Below are 16,873 nucleotides of genomic sequence, written 5' to 3' on the forward strand. Positions count from 1 at the left end.
TCATTGACCATCCTGGAGCAACATTTCTGTTGCTGAGCTCCTGAGACTGCTTAGGGAAGGTGCTGGACCCTGAGGTTCCAGGGTTCTTTTCAGGAGCTTAGCAAATTCAGACAAAAAAAATAAATAAATGTGTTAGTATCACTGGGTTAAAAATGACATTCGCATTTACAGGAAGAACTTTCAGGCTGCAGAAAACGATGCCTACTAAACAAGAGCCTGACCACCATCTGCAACTTCAGACACTGTATTTTGTTGCCCGTTACTTTTTTCTGCCTTTGGGGTGGTAGCTTTCCACAGTGAATCTGACAGCCCAGTCAAAATAATTCATAAGGCTAGTGATGAAAAGTACTCTTTACTTTTTCTGGTGTAAATAATCTTTGTCATTCTTCATCTGTCCTGATTTTTTTCCCTTGTTTCTTTGCTTTGTGTTCTCAATATGTTCTTTTAATAATTTTTGGAAGAATTTTGGATGTAAAAGTCAATACCGTAGAAAAGGCAAGACCCAGCAAGAGCAAGGCAGGCAGATAGACTGTTGTGGGTTCAAATAAGCTTATCCTTTCTGTCTGCTAGGAAGTTCATGAAGAAATTCTGTCAGGTCATAATGCTTAAAACGGTCTTATGTTTTGTTAAAGGCATTGTTCTGCATTATTACCTTAATGTAGGCTTCAGCATATATCTAGATAATGAAAAGAAAGGTGCCACCATTTTTCATAGAATGGGAGCACGTATACTGTTTGGGGTTCCATAACCAGAGATTTAATTACTGATGTCTTAAACAGGGTAGGAAGCAAACTCAGAGCTTCAAGGGTGTCTTTATGGCTCTATCCAATGTTCTAGGTTTAAAATATTTTCTTGTTTACATCTAATGGTTTCACGTTGCTGTTGAATAACAGCAAAGGGTTGAATGGGTCTTCTGCTCTCTGTTTGGAGAACTTTTTGTAATAGAAGCATCCTCATCTTATACTTCTGAAAACTATTCGTGCTGTCACTAGTTTGAAAATAAAAAGCGTCTATGTGATGGATTTTTTCATTTTATACAATTAAAACAACTTGAGAAAGTTTAAGCCCTTTGTTGGGGAGTGAGGATGAAAAGAATCCTCCTGCTTTCAGCAAAGGCTGTTCGGTAAAAGCTGCTTCTGTTCAGTAACTGTGAAACTTCAGCAGTTCTAAAACAGAAAATGACTGTCAGATTGTTTGTAGTTGTTTTGGGGAATCTTATCTTGTTCACTTCGCCACCAAGTTCATGAAAATGCTTGTTACTGACTGCACATAAACTTTTGAGGTGTTCATTGCTGGGCAGAGAATAGTCATGTAAATTACAACCCCAAAAAATATTTTTTTGCAATTCTATAGAAGGAAGAGATTTAACGGACATGGACATCGTGGATTTAACATCGTATTGACATCGCATTGTTATGCATAAAACACGGCTGGCTGTGCTGCTGATTTTTGTAAGGGTATTTGGTCTGCTGTAAAAGCCACGTAGAAACCCTCGATCTCTGTAAGCATCTCTGTAGGATTCCTTTGAGCTATTTTTTCCTCCCTGTTTCAAATTGCTTCCACGTAGTTTGGGAGTCCCAAAGATTTGTTTGTGCCTTATGTAACATCCTAAATGTCTGCAGGTTCTGTGCAGATGTGGACTGGCAGGATAGTAAGTGCCTTTCAGCTCATACCAAGATTTGGTGGAAAGAAGGGGGGAAGGCAGTTGATGCCTGCTACCACATAACATATGAGGCTCAGCTGGACACAGAAGTTACCACTTTAAAATTTGGGTAGAACTGTTGGGATTGAATGAAGGTTTTTGACTCTTATGGCTCAGATTACTTTTTTTTTTCTTCACTGCTAGCAGCAGGCCAGAGCTCTGGTTGAAGATTGAAGAACAAATGAAACTGTTATCCAGAACTAGACTAATTTGCCATCTTCTTTCCTGCTTCATCACTTTTTTTTTTCTTTTTGTCCCTAAATACTTATGATACAGAAGGCTGAAACCATAATATGTAGAAGAAAGCAGGCAAATAATCCCAACAGTATAAGCTTAAATCTGTGACTTGCAACCAGCCTGCTGTACAAGAAAACAGATGTCATGCAATAAATTAATACTAGGCTGAATAATAAGCAAGATATATTGTTAAAGGGCTTTAATGCAAAGAAAGTGATTTCAGACTTTCATATGCTTGTTTTCTGTCTTTGTTTAAATGAGGCCCTTGCATGTGTTTTCTTTCCTTTATTCTTTTTTTTACACACGTTTGAGCTTTGTTGGGTTGAGGACTCAGTCTCTGGTTGGGCAGTTGTGATTAACTTATACTAAATAGGCAGCAGTAATGTGATTTGAGAATGAAAAGGATTCATTTCTTCTAAATGAGGGGAAAAACCCAAGGTTGAAGGAAATAGTTTACATAATCTGTAAACTAGTCAAGGAGCTGAATATTTATGCAGGTTGAAATTGACGCTTAGTTGCCCTCTAGGGGTTTTACATTAATACAGCATATGCTAGCTTTTGGGTGTTTTTTTCTTTCAGAATAAAGGTGGGAGAAATCTTTGGAAAACTTACATGCTGACAAATCTGTGGTGGTGGTGGAGGCATGTGTACATCTGCATTCAGCAAGTGAAGCTCATTTAGTTCAGAATGGAGAAAAGATTTGGGGCCAGATTCTGATCTTAAAATTTCCAATGAGCAGAGGAGGTATGCACGGTCATTTTCATTGTCCTTACGGAGAAGTCAGGATGTGCCCCAAAGATCTTTCAGCCCTAAGCAGAGATGGGAGACAAAAAGATGCCCAGGGATGTAACAGTGCTGCTGAGAAGCTAAGGGTGATCCTCAGTTCCTGCTTGCATCCTAGCTGTTGAGTGTTGCTGCTGTACGAGTTCCTAGTGTCCTCAGCCTCCCCTGACTAGTGCATGGGGTCTTCTGTCACGTCTGGCCTTAAAGCAGCTGGAACCATGTTTGTGGACCCAGTGACCGAAACTTTTAGAGCTCCTGTCTTCCTTTTCTGTTGTTGCAGTTAGGGACTTTGTCATGTAGTTAAGTAAGCAGCTAACAAAACCTGAGTATTTATTGCTTATTGGGGTAGCATATGATATTTCCTAGGAATTATCATGATGCCATGGGAAGAATCATGACTAAAGTGGCTTAAATGAAAGCCATTTCAGTTTTCCTCATATAACCTTCTAATATTTCATTTGCCAATGGTTTTGTAGCAGATGCCTTGTTAGTACTTCTTTAAGGAATAAAATTGCTAAATAAATACTTTTAAGTGCAGTTGCTTTTCTGAATAGGAAAACCATGCTTTTGTGATTACTTTTGCTGTTTCTTTCATAACAGTAGTGAGACTGTGTTACTCAAATCTTGTTGCATCAGAAACAAGATAGTTGGAGCAGGCAGAATAGCTGGAGTTAAGCAACTGCGTCTAAGCTTGAGTATGCGTGCGCACAGCTGGAGCTTTTTCTCTAGCCTTTGCTCCAGAATGGTAACTGCTCTGTAAGTTGGTCGTAGTAAGCTGCCTGTCTTGCATTTATTCTGGATAGCATCGCTCTCATCTGTTCACTTTAACGTCTCTGAAAAGCTTGAAGAAAGCATGAGTTACTAGCTTTGGCAGAGTGTGTGGCATGGGACAGTTCCTGATAAAGTGGAGCACCCTGTTCTTGCAAGGCATGTGGCAAACTCCTTGTGCAGCAGCTGGCTAACTTGCTTTGCTACCTGAGATCAAAAGTAGCTTATCGAGCACCTTTTACACCCAAACATTTGATGTCTTAGCCTGTAGCAGGGCCCATACGTGGCACATAGTGCAGTGCACTAACCACTGATGGAGTTTCCTTTGCGTGAGAGCTTTGGTCACTTGCAGGAACACCTGTGAGCAAGTCTGTGAAGGTGTGGAAGTGTGGAAGAGCTGCCAGACTCAGAGCAGTGCTCACAGCTCGTGGAGAGTTTTCTGGGACCCCAGCAAAACATGGAGCTGTGGTGCTTTCTCACTTCAAACATCCTTTGTGCAGCAGTTTCAAAGGTGCAGGGAGAGTATGGTGGCTGGATTATTTGCTGTGCAATTCTTTTTAATAAGCTGGTTATCCCAGACAGCTTACTTAAAACAAGTACTGATGTACAGAAAATGAAAGATGTGCATTGAATAGGACCGAATCTATAAAGGTAGCGTATTAAATAATGCTGGATCTTGCTAAACTTTGATAGTGTGCTTTCTTGTCACATTAAGACTGAGCTCTTTAAAAGCCTGAAATGAATAGGGAAGTGTGGCTTCCTACCTAGTCAGTGATGCACGTTCTTTTGAAATGTGGCCACCATTGCAGAAGGTCTTCAGGATAAAATTCAGAATACAGAAACACCACAAGTTTTTTTTTTCCAAAAAAATGTGCTTCTGGTTCTGTCATCCTTAAAGCACTGACTAGTAAGTACCTCATCCAACACAAATGCTTCCCACACCAGCATACGCTGAAGGCTACTAATTAAAAAAAAAAAAAAAAAAAAAAAAGAAAAAAGAGACTAAATACATACTGCAAAACAAGATTAAGTACATGGTAGCCCATTTTGGAGCTGTTGGAATGATGGTTGGGACAGCTCATAGGAAGAACTGTTATTTGTAAGGGAAGGTCACTTGCTCCTTGTAAGGAGCACAAGTGTATTAATCTTCAATATTGCATCCTTGTTGGATTTGGCAGCAGGCTGCAATTTTGGCCCCGTTCTGTACGCCCCCACCCTCCAGCTGAAAGTCTGAAGTCAGTTTGGCTTTTTCTTAAAGGATTTTGTGTTTCATTCAGAGGAGGAAGTAATGATCATAAAAATCGGTATTTGAACTTGGAGTTAAGATCGTATGGTTGGAAACGTAGCAAATTGAACTGAGGGGGGGGGGAAAATGCATCTCAAAACAGCCTGCTGTAAGCTGGAGCTGGTGGAACAGCTGTGGAGCAGCCTCCCTGCGAGTTACATAAATGACCTGCTCTATCTCCACCGTGTGGTCGAAGGACACTACTGCTGCTTCTGCCCGGCGGTGAGTCTGTCTTCTTCATAAATCTTTTTATTGAAACTCAGAGTTCAGCTCCGGAGTCGGTCACTGTGGGACAGAGGGAGGGGGGTGTTGTTGCTTTTACTCAGCTGTGATGCTAACTTCTCAGCTGTCCCTGCGTGGCTCAGCAGCTCCTGCAGGAGAAGGGAGGATGAGCAGCGGCGAGGCCGCCCTGCGCTGCTCACGTCGGATGCACTCGTTCAGATAGGAGCAGGCAGTGACAGACAGTAGCCATGGGGGAACTTGCATTTGTTCCAGTTCTGCCTCTTCCAGCGCCTGGTACGGTAACGCTTGATGTCAGGGATACTTACGGCAGGCTGGGAGGAAAATCAGATCAAGGCAGTCTTAAAGAAAGCAGTTGTTACAAACCAGCGTCGTTTAACTGGGTGGCTGTGCTCGCTGGGCAGGGGTTACCCGCACCTGTGTGTAAGGAAGTGCTTGCACTTGACAAGAACATTCCTAAAGCAAGTATCTTCTGTAGGCAAATCATCATTTACCCAGGTAAACTGTTTCACATCAACTTTTTTTTTTTTATTTGCTTAAAAGGATTTATTTATTTAAAAAGAGGTCTGCTTGCCTTGAAAAATCTGCCTGAATCTGCCCAGCAGATTGTTGTCTCTGAGCACTTAAATCCCTCTTGCCTGAGAAAGCACAGTCACCGTAAAGCCTCACACATAATAGCTGTGCCCTTGCAATTTCTCCCATCTTCATCTTTCTGAGGACACAACCCTCTTCTCTCTAATGCTGTGCTCTGGGTGTCTTACCTAGCCAGGGGCAGGAGGGCTTGCCTCTTAGCTCCTCAGAGCTGGTTTGCTAGAACTTCCTACCGGTGCTGCTGTGCTGTAGTCCTGTGTCTGGGGCAGAACACGCATTTGTATGTATATACACTTAGAAATTTGTGTATACACAGAAAAACAACAGAAAAAGCTGACAAATCTGGAAATCCAGGATGAGAGATCAGACACGGGTCAAGCTTGTGCCTACTACTCCAAACTAACAAGTAGGTATTTCAAGGCATCATCTTTGCCAAAGCTCCGTTTGCTGTTTAAGTCTATGTTCTGTTGAAGTTGTAATGAACAAAGACATCTTACATTTTAAGGTGCACTTTTTCTAAAAAAAATCTTCTCTTCTGGCTTTGTGGTTACTTAAGAAAACATTTCCACAGGTCAAGTTTCATTTGTGCATTTGGAGATCCTATTAAATTAAAAACTATAACTTTTCCACCCCTCATCCCACAAAAGCTGTTTGAATCAGACGTGTTTCATGCAGTACTGATACACAAAGATACAGTGAGGAGACCTGACCTGTCCTTGTCTAAGCAGCAGAACTAAGACCTGCTGAAAATACCATGAGATCACATGCGTATGTATGTAGATGTGCGTGTATATATATATTTGACAACTCTGTTTCTAACTCTAATTACTGCAACGTGGCATGGTTTCGTTATCAGTTTAAGTAGTTGTCTGTTTTTCCTGTTGTACTAATTGTGCTGGCTTGAATTACTGTATTTGGCTTTGTCTTCGTTTTTGTTTAAAATGAAACAATTTGCATCTTTCTTACACTTGCTGCTTTTCAGTTTCATTCGCTGTCCCTTAGAGGTCATTATGAAATTTGGAAGAAAAGGCCCCAACGATCTTCTGTGAAGAAGGGACAGACAGAAGTTCTTCCCTACTGTTGTTTGGGGCAGTGCCTTGCTTTAGGGTTTCTGGCTGTACCTCTAACAAACGTCCACAATTCTCAGTCCAAATGTGAGCAAATTTTAGATGTCACAGCATGGATAGTGACAGGGAAATAGGTTCCCCAAGTACAAACCTCTGCATCATGTGCAAATGGGACTATGTCTTTGTCATGCACTGCTTTATTGATTTTTATGACTCCTTGGTGCTAGTTTCTTAACCTTTTTTCCATAAATTCAGTCTTTAATGATAGGTTTAAAAACAACAAAATCCCTGCTACGGTTTCTGTAAGAAATGTAAATCAACAGCTGAGCAATGGCATCGGTTCTGATACAGGCAGTGGTGGAGCATCTCTACATGCCCTTGTATGTGTTATCAGAATTGGCACGGTACTGTTCCTTAAAAACAACAACAACATAAATTGTGCACGGATTTTAAAACAGAATTTGAATAAGCCATTGATTTCCTAGATTCCTTTGCAAAGCCCCTTGTAGGCCTTAATTTCAGAAAAGAAGTGCTCTTGCCAGGTACGAGCAGTTGGCCATAGGCAGGATCTTGTATTACCTATGATGTGTTTAGGAGAAGATTTAGGAGAATATTTAGGAGATGTATTTAGGAGAAGATTTTTCATCTTTCTTCTTCCTCTTCTCTCAGAGACTTGTCAGTGTAGACCTACTGTGCAAGTGATTGTGTTTTGAAAGGCATGTGAGAAGTTTGTGCTTCAAGGTACAAGCCAAGCTTACAGTCGATAGGGGGTTAGGAAGAAACTTCACTTGAGAAAATGCTGTGCCGTAATGTAGACTTTCTGGCACCTTTTTTTTTTGAAGCAGCTACTACTGACTTCTGAGAAAGACAGCATGCAGGACGGCTGGGCCCTTTGTCTGATCCAGTATGTCATCTTCTCGTCTCTAATTGTAAGTGTCCCCTGGAGCAGAGTCTTCAGATTTGTTTCTAGGATATTGGTAACACATTTTCTTCCCCAAGGCAACGTGTTTAGAGAAACAGTTTCTAATTTGGGGGAAACTACTCTTCCTCTGCATGTCACAGTTGTGCTGTCTGCCTTCCCGACAGCTCTCTCGCTGTCTGTTTACCTCTTAAAGATGAGTGACTTTTCAGCGTTTCGTAGAGGAGCTCAGGGTACGCTGTGGTGTATTGGAGGATCCTGTCTGCGTTGTATGTTTTAAGACAAAGCTGGTTTTCCATGGTGCTCTGGAGAAGATTGGAAGATTGGTCAGGAGGAGATACCTTTAACGTGGTGAATGTCCACGCTGGAGCTGGAAAAGCTGAAATGGAGCAGCTTTTTGGGGAGGTGGTGATGGGCAGGAAAAGGGAAAGTATATGACTGTGTGTTTTATCAGCTGAATATTTGTGGAGACAAAGTATTTGATCTGATAACAGGTTCACTTGAAAGAATCAAGGTTATTTTATGTCAATTTTCTCTTTGCCCTATATAAGATGCATTTAATTATTTCATGCTATCTCCCTCTATTCAAATTAATCTGAGTCTTATATATATTGTTGCTCAAATTAGAATAATTCTTTAATCAGCTGTGTTATGCAAGCCATAGTAGACCAGAATGGGAAAGCTTCTCCTGGCATACTGACGATGCACGTATTTTATTTGTTATTGTAATTTAAAAGTAAAATCAGAAATATTGATTTCTACTTGACTGGAGAGATGATTTAGTTTGAATATCAGACTGATCTTAATCAGGTGAGAATTAATTGAGTTGGAGGTATTAGATATTCAGTGATGTTAACTGAACCATGATCAATCTACAGAGAAGCTTTCTTTTGTACTGTGTTAGAAATATCAAACAGCTTGTACTCTGCTATGTAAAACAATCTTCTCGTGTTCATCCTACTACTTGCTCTGGCTCATTAAATGCACCAGTGATCTACCCTCTGCATACTGAATAATCTTCCAAGTAACAGGCGAAGAAATCACAATTTAGTACAAAATTAAAAGCACAATAACTTCGCCGTAAAATGTTGCTGATAAAGTTTTGTGTCACTTTAATGATTTTGTACAAATTTTATAAATATAGGTTTTAAAATCTTGTCCTCGTTTATGTTTTAACACAACTGTTTCCTCCTCCTCCTACCATCGACCCCCAAATCCCTCCAGTACTTGGAATTCTTTTCTCCACCCCATGGTAGAGCTCCAGGACTGATCCAAACCCTGGATAAAACGATTTCCTTTTTTTTTCAAGGGAAAAAAAATACCCCAGGAGTAGAGCATAAGGCTGGTCTGGATCGTGATACAAGCTATTTTTTTTATTTTTTTATTTTAAGAGTGTGATAGCAGTATCATAAGTGTTGAGAAAATATAAATGGTGAGATAACACCTCTGTAAGACTTTCTCTTAAGTAGTAAAATTGTAAAGTCTTTAAATAAACTAGAGCCAGACCCGAGAGGATCAATTTATCTTGATAATGGGGAATATTTCATTTATTTTATGTACGAGAACATGTGGAAAAGAGATACACAATGATTGAGAAGTGGCAGTTCAGTATCATATTAACTGCACAACGCTTTGCAAGATGAGGGAATAGCAAAGTGCTGCGTGTTGTTATGAGTCTGCAAAAAGAAAAAAAAGAACTTAAACAGCTTTCATATTGTAGTTTATACACTTAAAAAAATAATAATAATCCTGTAGCTTTGTTTTATCACCAGTTTCCATGCTGCTGCTTGTCTGGTGATAACTCACAAACACGTTTTATTCTTCTCTTGCATTGCACGTGGAAGACTTTCATATTTGCCTAAAGACACAAATACCTGATTTAAAAAAGGAAAAAGTTTAAAAAATAAATGTTATGTAAAAATTCCCTACAAATACAGCCTGTTTGCTGGTTGCTCCCCTTTATTAAATCACAGAAAATCAAAACCTTCTGATTATTTTTAATGCTTGTGATAGAGCATTATGCATTCTCTATGAAGGTATTTCTTTGTGTTTGTAACCGAAACTTCTGCAGCAGTCCGAAGCGCAGATACTGCCATTTCATTTTGCATTCAGCACAGGGAAGAGACCAGCAGCCTGCCTCTATGTACGTGGGGATTAGAGGGGGTGGTGGTAGGCTACGTAAAGAGCCCTTGCATCTTACATACGGTGTTGCATTCTTCTTGTCCCTGGTTTACACGTCTGCAGACAGTGAGATGTCAAATTGAACCGCATCTGGTTTAAAGGTATGGAAGAAAATCATTATCTTTATGTGGCAGAATTGTGACAAGTTATGTCAGATGATGGCTTGGCCCGTCAAATCAAATTCCTGCAAATTTTTATTTTCATCATACAGAAGCAAATGCTTCTTGAACCTATAAATATGTTCTAAGAGAAAAAACGGGCAGAACTCTCCCTTTTATTTCTCATTTCTTTAAATTTAGTATTGTATGTACCGGGACATCTGGTGGTGGACCTCCACCAACCTTGTGGTAACTAACTTTCTGGTAATGCATCTGATCTTTCAAAGTTTGAAAATCATCTCTTTTAATGCGTTGAATATTGCATGTGCCTCTCCGCCTGCTTGGATGGATGGGGAAATCATTTATCCAGACTTTACCCTGAGATAAGTGAACTATTGCCCAATTTCACTTCAGTTTCCATCTGTTTCTCATACTATCTTGTAGTCTAGTTATAAAACAGAATTAGAGGGGGGGAAGCTATTCAAAATTAATAAGGAAAAACAATCTTTTAAAATCCTGACTATTTTTTAGCAAAGATTTATAAGGACTGTAAAGATTTTTGTGTACAAATTTCTTCACTGTGTCAGTCTTCTAGCTCTCAAAGAAATCTTAACAAAAAGAGAGCTCTGTAACCTAACGCAGTTCTTAATCACCCATCAAACATACTAAATAAGGGGCAAACATTTAAGAATAATTCTTTGTGCCTCCAACATTATTCGTGTAGAATTTACAAACAGGATAAATTTTAATAAAACAAAACCAAAGTTGGCTGAGACACCTTGAGCAATAGTTTTAGAAGGGTTTTAAAAATTACTTCTGTTCTCTTGTGACTTTACATGTGCCAGGACCTACAGAGCAGCTCTTCTTCCCAGTGTTTTCTGTGCCCTGCTTTCTCAAGGAGCTGGAGCTGGGATAACGCTGCTCTTTGATGCTGGGCAGGTGGAGGCCTGGAGTCAGCAGCTGCTGGGGTCAGGACTTGGTGGCTTCCCCGTGCTTCTCAGTGCCCGAGTGCTCCCCAGCCGGGCTGTGGAAAGGCTCCTCAGTGGCACGAGGCCCTCACATCTGTCCCTGAAAATCACGGGAGCCGAGTGGTAGGGTTTTCTTTGCAAGAGCTTTGAGGAGCTCAAGCTGATGTTTTCCATCCAGCAAGGCGTTTTCACTCCATCCCTCGTTTTATTTAGCTTGTGCTGCCTCTTGTTCTGCTGCTCAGCTAGTGCTGCCGATCAGCTCTGTCAGCTGTGAGTAGAGGCCAAGCTGTGCTTGAGTTTCCATGCTCAGCAGCTTTCAGTGGTAGGGCGAGTATTAAGGAGGTTAACACCATCATGTGTCTCTTAAAGCATGTCAAGAGGAGGGAGCACTTGCAGCATGCTGGCTGGAGATGCCTGGCTCTGGTAAGTGCAAATAATAATACGCTGTTGGTCTGGATTAGTAAAGCATCAAATAACTCCCAGCAGCCTAGAACGATGTGAATGGTCATTGTTCTTCCTTGATTAAATCAAACACTGCCAACTTGGAAATAATATTTCAGCTTGTGTTGATTTCTCATCTCTTTAAAGCTGTGGATCAATTTCAGTTGTCATACTGGGAAGAAAAGTTAAAACGCCCCAGTTCCTAACGATGGAGGTAACTTGTATTGTTTGCTTGAAACCTGCTCCATTTCTTGGTGTTGTTGCACTGAATCTGCAGGCTGACCCAAATTCACTTCTAGTTTCACCGCTACCTGAGGGTCTGTTGTGGCAAGGAGAAAGAAAATGGTGTTTCCCCCCACGTGCTTATAGTCATGGAAAGCTACTTACTAAGGGTGTAGAGGTGGGATTGTGCCCGCAATTACTCAAAGATCAATTCTGCTCTGAGAGCAATTGTTCTTCCTATCTCAGGCAGTATCAGCAAACGGGCTCGTTTGGAGCTCGAGGCTGGGGTCCCCAGAGCCCTGATTTCTGCTCGTAGCTGTTAAAATGTTCAGCTACAATGGGTTTGTAATCACATCCTGCGTACCCGCTCCTTTTGTGGCGTGTCGCTCTGCGCCCTGAAGTGTTGGTCTACAATGCAGGCATTGCCCGAGTGAGGAATGTGTGGTGATGGTCAGATTAAGGAGATGGAGATGAATTCTTGGTCTGAGATGCTATCTGGAGCTATTGTGTGCTATTGGTGAGATTATTCCCCAGGCCAGTAGCTGTGATACTTTGTGCTGATCAACAGTGAGCTGCTTTGTTTCATGAAAGAGTTGTGAGCAAGGCAGAGCACAATTAAAAATAAAACAACGTTCTCCATGTTTCTGATAAACACTTACACCTAAACCCATCCTGCACCGCAGTCCTCGCATGGCTGTCAAAGGGATTTCAAAGTGCTGGAAATGAGAGAAATGATTTAAGTTTTGTGTGCTCGTAAGGGGATGCCTGATACCTTTCAACCTGCTCCTTTTTTTCCCTCCGTTATTAGGCATCAGCGCTGCTGAAGCTGGATAGCTGGGAGCAGTTTTATCACTTGGCAGCAGCGCTTTCTACTTGCCCGACCGCGCACCGCAAGCGGGGCCTTTGGAGCGGGGGAATGCGTGCAGCTGCAGCTCAGGTTTTGTTCACGGGGACATCACGCCCTGAGCCAATCAAGGCTGCTGAGCTAACAAGTGAGAGGGACCTCCTGTTGTCTTGGGTGGTTTTTTTACTTCACAGCTTCCAGGAGGAATGATTACTACAGAAAAACAGCACAGCACTTAAGGAAGCGCCTGTAGAGAGCAGAAATGAAGCTGGTCACTAGCTGAACCATGATCTTTCGAAGACTTCCGATGTTTTTTGCAGAGAAACAAAGGGCATTTTTAGAAATGTGATAATAGGTATGATATTTCTGAGGTGCTGAGGTAGGGACATTCAATGTTAAACGCTCCAGGAAACAACAGGAAAAATGTTAGAGTCGCCTTTAAAAGTCGAAGAAACATTTTGATAACCTAATAGCATGCTCCCCATAGTGTTAGGCTGCTTCATAAACTTCAGCTGTTCAGAAGTGTCCTCAAAATTGTATATTAGGGTGATTTGGGGTCTAAAACTAAAATAGATACCAAAGGAGGGCTGAGAAATTGAACATGGTTGTTAATAGGTATCTTTGAGCACAGGTTACTGTGTCTTTCCAACTAGTAATTAACCAGTTAATTTAATCCTTTTTTTTCCCATACTTTGATCTGGTACATTTTCAAGTGGAGTGTGATGGTGCAACCAGTGTGTAACGTGAGGTGCTGTGTGTGTCGAAGTGCTCAATGGTAATATGTTCAAACTTGGTGGTGAGACATCACTTTTCGCAGAGTTTTGCCAAGATACAATTTTGGCAGGGCAAGGATGCCACACAGTCACCAAGACTTTGAGCAGACACTAAAAGGTTAAGGGTTTTCTGGTGCTATTTATGAAAAGCCTAATATAGGCATATGCTGGCAATAAAAATCATGGGTTGAGATTCAGTTTAATATGTGGGGAAGGGAAGGAAGCAGAGGGTAGATGCAGTGAGGCCAAATCTGCTCCACCTCCAGGCCTCGTAGACACGCTCAGGGGGAGCCCAGGCTCGAGCCAGGAGCAGCAAGCAAAGCCGTAAGTTTTAGGAAGGATATTTAAGAATGTAGCGATGTTTGTCTGTCCTCAACTCGTTGCATAGTCGATAACTACCAGGAAGAGCTTGGAAGAGGAGAAGGAGGTGGAACTCTGGAAAGGGACACGGTAGATTGGACTTTGTTCTTGGCTTGGTCACCGGATGATCTTGGACAACTGGCTTTCTCTCTCTGCTTTTCTTTTTCTACCTGATGCTTACTGACATAGGCTCCTTTGAACAAAACACTCTGAAATCTTCTGGTAGGACTAACAGCTCATTCTTATCTAGCTTATTACTTAGGGAAACATCTGTACAGGGTGCTGGTAACAATGAGGCATATTTGAGTTACTCCTAGATGAAAACAGCCGTAAGCATGACTTTCCTTCCCGCTCCCAGCCCCCCAAACTATTTGTGTTTCAGCGTCTCACTGACTTGTTCTGGAAGTAGAATAGTATACACATACAAAGAGTTTATAAATATATTTTATATTTATAGATAATATTGTATCTAATTAAAACAATTATAAAGTTGAAATAATGTAAAATATTTATATATTTTTATATTTTCCTACCAATTGTCTTTTTTTTTCCTCCATAGCATTTACTAAATGCTGTAAAGAAACTGGTTTTCTCATGGTGGTGAAGTGTCGGAAAGAGAACACAGCACTGAAGGACTGCCTGGTTGGCTAGTAAGTCCCTTGCCAGCTTGTTTTGCTACGTTTTTGGCTGTACTCATCTGAAATTAAGTACTAACTCTCAAAAGGGTTTTGCTTGTGAGCTGGGTGGTAATTTCCTGAAAACAGCACTAGGAAATTGTTAAGGTATTAGAAGGGCTGACCTGATGCCACCCACAGTGGATCTGGGACTCATTTTGAGTCGCAATTTAGCCCCACTGCCATCAGCCTGAAGTGATTCTTGAATTTCTTAGTGTGAGGGTTAGTGTCTTTTGAGCTTGATGCAGGCAGAGGTGGTTTGTTTTTGGGTGGAACGCATGTCCTGCCGTGTTAAACCAGCAGTTCATGTGAAACGCCTTTAAAGTAGTGGCAGCTGGTCTCAGGTGGTTAGGAATTGATGGAAAACCTTTGCAGCTAGGAAAGTGTTCAAGCCCAATTGCAGCAAGAACTTCCTGGAGTTGCTCAGTTTCAGTGGTCTATGCGGTAAATTCTGCCTGTTTAAAAAAACGCAGCACAAAAACCAAGCATGCGCTGTGGAAAATGTATTTAGTGCTTGAATAAATGTATTTAAACTTACAAGTAAAATAAATGTAATGATCCAAGGCCCTACGTGTTTACTATTGAAGCCATAAACTTAACCTTGTTCCCATTAAACCCAGAGTAGCTGTCCAGGTATGAAAATATGCGTGTTATCCAGTAGATTCTCATACTGAGGAAGCTAACTGCAAATAATAAAGAATAATTTGGCCTCATTCAAATATCAGAAGTATTTCCCTTTCTCTGCTTTCTTTATGGTTTCAGTGTATAAGCATGAAAAGGCCTCTGCCTCAAGAGAGAGCACTGCTAGAAGAGAATGCAGACCAGCTCTGTATTTAGGCTTTAGGAAGATAGGTTTCACTGCTTCTATGCTTCCTAAAAAAAAAAAAACAAAAAACAACACACACACATTATTGAAAGCAGACAGTTTCTGTGGGTGTGGAAGGAAGATCAGTTTTGAGTGCTGTTCATGAGTATCTGTTCCATATCCCAAGATGTAACACAGTATTTTGTTTGTCCTGTAGCTATTCTGATCCATCATTCTATGAAGAATGCAAAACAGAATATTTGAAGCAAAGAGAAGAATACAGAGCAACTGGAATTAAGAAAAAGAAACAGAAGATTACTTCAAATATATAATTAAGATTTAAAATGAACTTTTCAAATTTTATATCCAACTTAACTTGATTTAAACATTTCTTATTAATCATCAGTACTTCTCTGTGTGGAATTTAGCTGAAATTCCACAAATGAGATGTAAATAAAATCACTGAACTTGCAAGGTCTACATTTTTTACTTTCTGTAATAAAGGCTATAAAGCATGCTCTCATGGTTCGCAAGAGAAATTACAAAGGTCCCCTCTGGACCTGAGACTTTGTCACAAGCTTTAAATTCTGAAAGGCTGTTTGTTATTTTATCCAGTTGTATGTGACAAGCTACATAAAAATTTCAGGGTGAATAATTTAAGCTGTATGGAGTGGTTTTAAATGGGGTGTATACTGAAATTGGTGTATTTTCTCATCCAAGTTGAGGGTAGATGGAAACATTCTCCATGTTCTTTCAAGAAGGGCAGCAAATGCAGAAGGGAAAAGCTCCTTGGACCAATTTGCTTCACCATTTTCATGAAAATGAGTGCCTGATACTACTTACTTTCTCAAGTGCTATGACTCATAGTTTAACTCTGCATTGTCAGAAGAGGGTTGCTCCATGCCTTGCTGCTTCAGCTCCAGAGGAGAGGAGTTGTCCAGTCTATATTTTCCTTGACAATAGAAGACACACTGAGGGCAGAAAACACGTTAAAAAGAGCATTGCGAGCAGTATCCTCCCCCACTTTCATTCTTCAGCATGGAGATGATGATACACTCTTCCATCTTTCAAAAGTGGTAAGTGACCACACTTGCAAAATTATTATGGATGAGTACATAAACTATGCACTGAAGATGCTGGTCAGTTCTTAAACATCCATTCATCTTGGTGCAAAAATTAGGTATAACAAAGTCCCTGCAAAAAGAGAGGTATACAGAGGATCTTTTGTATACAAAAAAGTATAACTGAAGCTGCTGAACTGGAGAATTCTCAAATGCATCACTGGAGGGTACAGTGACTGACATTGTGAAACTCTTCATATTACCATTTAAAAAGATACCCCAAAATAAGACATTTCTTTACAGGTAAGGAAAGACTATGATGATGAAAGTTACATTGTAACAACGGTGGCTTGTTTTAAAAGCAGTAATTAGCCTGAAGAAGTAATATTTGCCATTTTTTCATTTGACTTACTTTGCATACTGTTTTGCCACAAAACTGGTATTGCTCCAAAGCTACTCAAGTGGGAAATGCAAACCAACCTCAGAGATGTAAGGATGTAAAGTACTTACAGTAACATTGTGGTGTAGTCCTTGCCCTTTATTGGAACAATAACAACAATAATATTGCTTCAGCTATTAGATAGCGGATTGTCTGGAAGATTAGGGAATGCTTGAGAAACAAAGGCTAAAAGATGTACAGCATTCTGGCTTGCCAGGCAAGCTTAAGCAGCACCCAGCTCTACAAGTAGCCAACACAGAAGGGGTTCTATGGACTCTAGTGGGTTCTGTGGACTAGAGTTTCTTACACATGTACTTGCTCTTGGCATCTTGGTGCAAGCAGCTTGGAAAACAAACAAGAAATATTTCAAATCAATTAGTTGTAATTAATTTTTTTTCCCCCATCAGAGGAATCC

The 16,873-nt window shown here is 40.6% G+C and overlaps 1 protein-coding gene across 1 annotated transcript in view; it reads left to right on the forward strand.

Moving 5' to 3' along the window:
- The window catches only part of CMC1 (C-X9-C motif containing 1), a 38,080-nt gene extending 21,283 nt beyond the window's left edge, over positions 1-16,797 (forward strand). The window contains exons 3-4 of the mRNA XM_082752866.1: positions 14,039-14,129; positions 15,176-16,797. Coding sequence (XP_082608992.1) covers positions 14,039-14,129; positions 15,176-15,290 — 206 coding nt within the window. The 3' untranslated portion in view covers positions 15,291-16,797. The remainder of the gene's footprint in view (positions 1-14,038; positions 14,130-15,175) is intronic.
- Positions 16,798-16,873: the final 76 nt, after the last annotated feature.

Source organism: Aythya marila (genome assembly GCF_965140915.1).
Source record: "Aythya marila genome assembly, chromosome: 2".
Classification (NCBI taxonomy): Eukaryota; Metazoa; Chordata; class Aves; order Anseriformes; family Anatidae; genus Aythya; species Aythya marila.